Below are 1631 nucleotides of genomic sequence, written 5' to 3' on the forward strand. Positions count from 1 at the left end.
GTATATACCATGATGCCGATTGTTTTACACAGACACAGACACAGACACAGACACAGGCACAGACACAGACACGTACCTTTCTGCCTGGCTGGATGGAAGCTCTCGGTCACACGGAAGGCCACCACTTCATGCTCACTCGATGATCCGCTCACACGTGTGCTTTGGGTGCCCTGTGTTGTGTGTGTGCTGTGTTGTGTATGGTGCGTGACGCTGATGGTGTTGTTGTGCTGTTGAGCGCTCGCGACCTCTCCATCTAAGTCCCTGGTCTAAAACAGAACGGTGGTGTTTATATATGGAAGAGAATGTTGACAATTTGTACTACATATAGATGAGAGCATTGGTAATATATATAATATAGATCAGAGTAGTGACAATCAATATACAAATGAGACTATTGGTAATCTATATACAAATGAGAGTATTGGGAATCTATATACAAATGAGAGTATTGGGAATCTATCTACCAATGAGAGTATTGGGAATCTCATACAAATGAGAGTATTGGGAATCTATATACAAATGAGAGTATTGGGAATCTATATACAAATGAGAGTATTGGGAATCTATATACAAATGAGAGTATTGGAAATCTATATACAAATGAGAGTATTGGGAATCTATATACAAATGAGAGTATTGGGAATCTATATACAAATGAGAGTATTGGGAGATGAGAACAGAGGACCACAAGAAGTTAATGTGTAGTGTTTCAGAGGGCCCGAATGATGCCATATCGTCGGTATGCGAAGAGCACCGTTAGAAAATTACGAAAGCAAAAGCTGATAAAGTACATCCACAGATTAAACACACGTGATATACATCACAGTAGAAAGCGCATCGAGCACATATGCTGTACACACAAGTAGAAAACTCATTCAATACATGTGTATGTACATATGTAATCGGTTCAAAATCCTCCCATATTTGGGTATAACTTTGCCGCCAAAAGTTTGCGTACATACCATAGTCCGCCCGGACAGAGCACAGGGCTTCAGTGCAGTGCAGTGGGTGGACCCATTGACCAGCTTACAGCACAGGCGAATGCGAGACATGAAGAGGTTCGGTACATTGTATAGCACTCCGTGCACATGCACAGGCGTTGGCATGGCAACAGCGGACTCCGCTGCCGAGAGCTGTGGTGTGGTGAGCGGGTGATACGGCGTCGCTGTTACGATATTGTAGGAGTTGTCCACAGTGTGATCGTAGAGTGTGGTGGTAGTTCTACGAATGTTATGGTATCCGAACGATATGTTACCATAGCAATGATGGAGATACATATACAGACAAAGACATAGACACAGGCACAGGCACATACATAGACACCGACACAGACACTGACACAGAAACAGGCACATACACAGACACAGAAACAGGCACAGACACAGACTCAGAAACAGAAACAGACACAGACTCAGACTCAGACTCAGACTCAGACTCAGACTCAGAAACAGACTCAGACTCAGACATAGACACAGACACTGACACAGACACAGACACAGACACAGACACAGACACAGACTCAGACACAGACATAGACTCAGACTCAGAACCAGACTCAGACTCAGACATAGACACAGACACAGACACAGACTCAGACTCAGACTCAGACTCAGACTCAGACATAGACCATA

General features: G+C 43.8%; 1 protein-coding gene across 1 annotated transcript in view; it reads right to left on the reverse strand.

The window, feature by feature from the left end:
- The window catches only part of SARC_08547 (hypothetical protein), an 18176-nt gene that overhangs the window by 2879 nt on the left and 13666 nt on the right, over positions 1-1631 (reverse strand). Inside the window, exons 10-11 of the mRNA XM_014297476.1 lie at positions 963-1133; positions 77-266 (exon numbers count right to left, since the gene is read on the reverse strand). Of these exons, the coding sequence (XP_014152951.1) occupies positions 77-266; positions 963-1133 (361 nt within the window). The remainder of the gene's footprint in view (positions 1-76; positions 267-962; positions 1134-1631) is intronic.

This window comes from Sphaeroforma arctica (genome assembly GCF_001186125.1).
Source record: "Sphaeroforma arctica JP610 unplaced genomic scaffold supercont1.779, whole genome shotgun sequence".
NCBI lineage: Eukaryota > Ichthyosporea > Ichthyophonida > Sphaeroforma > Sphaeroforma arctica.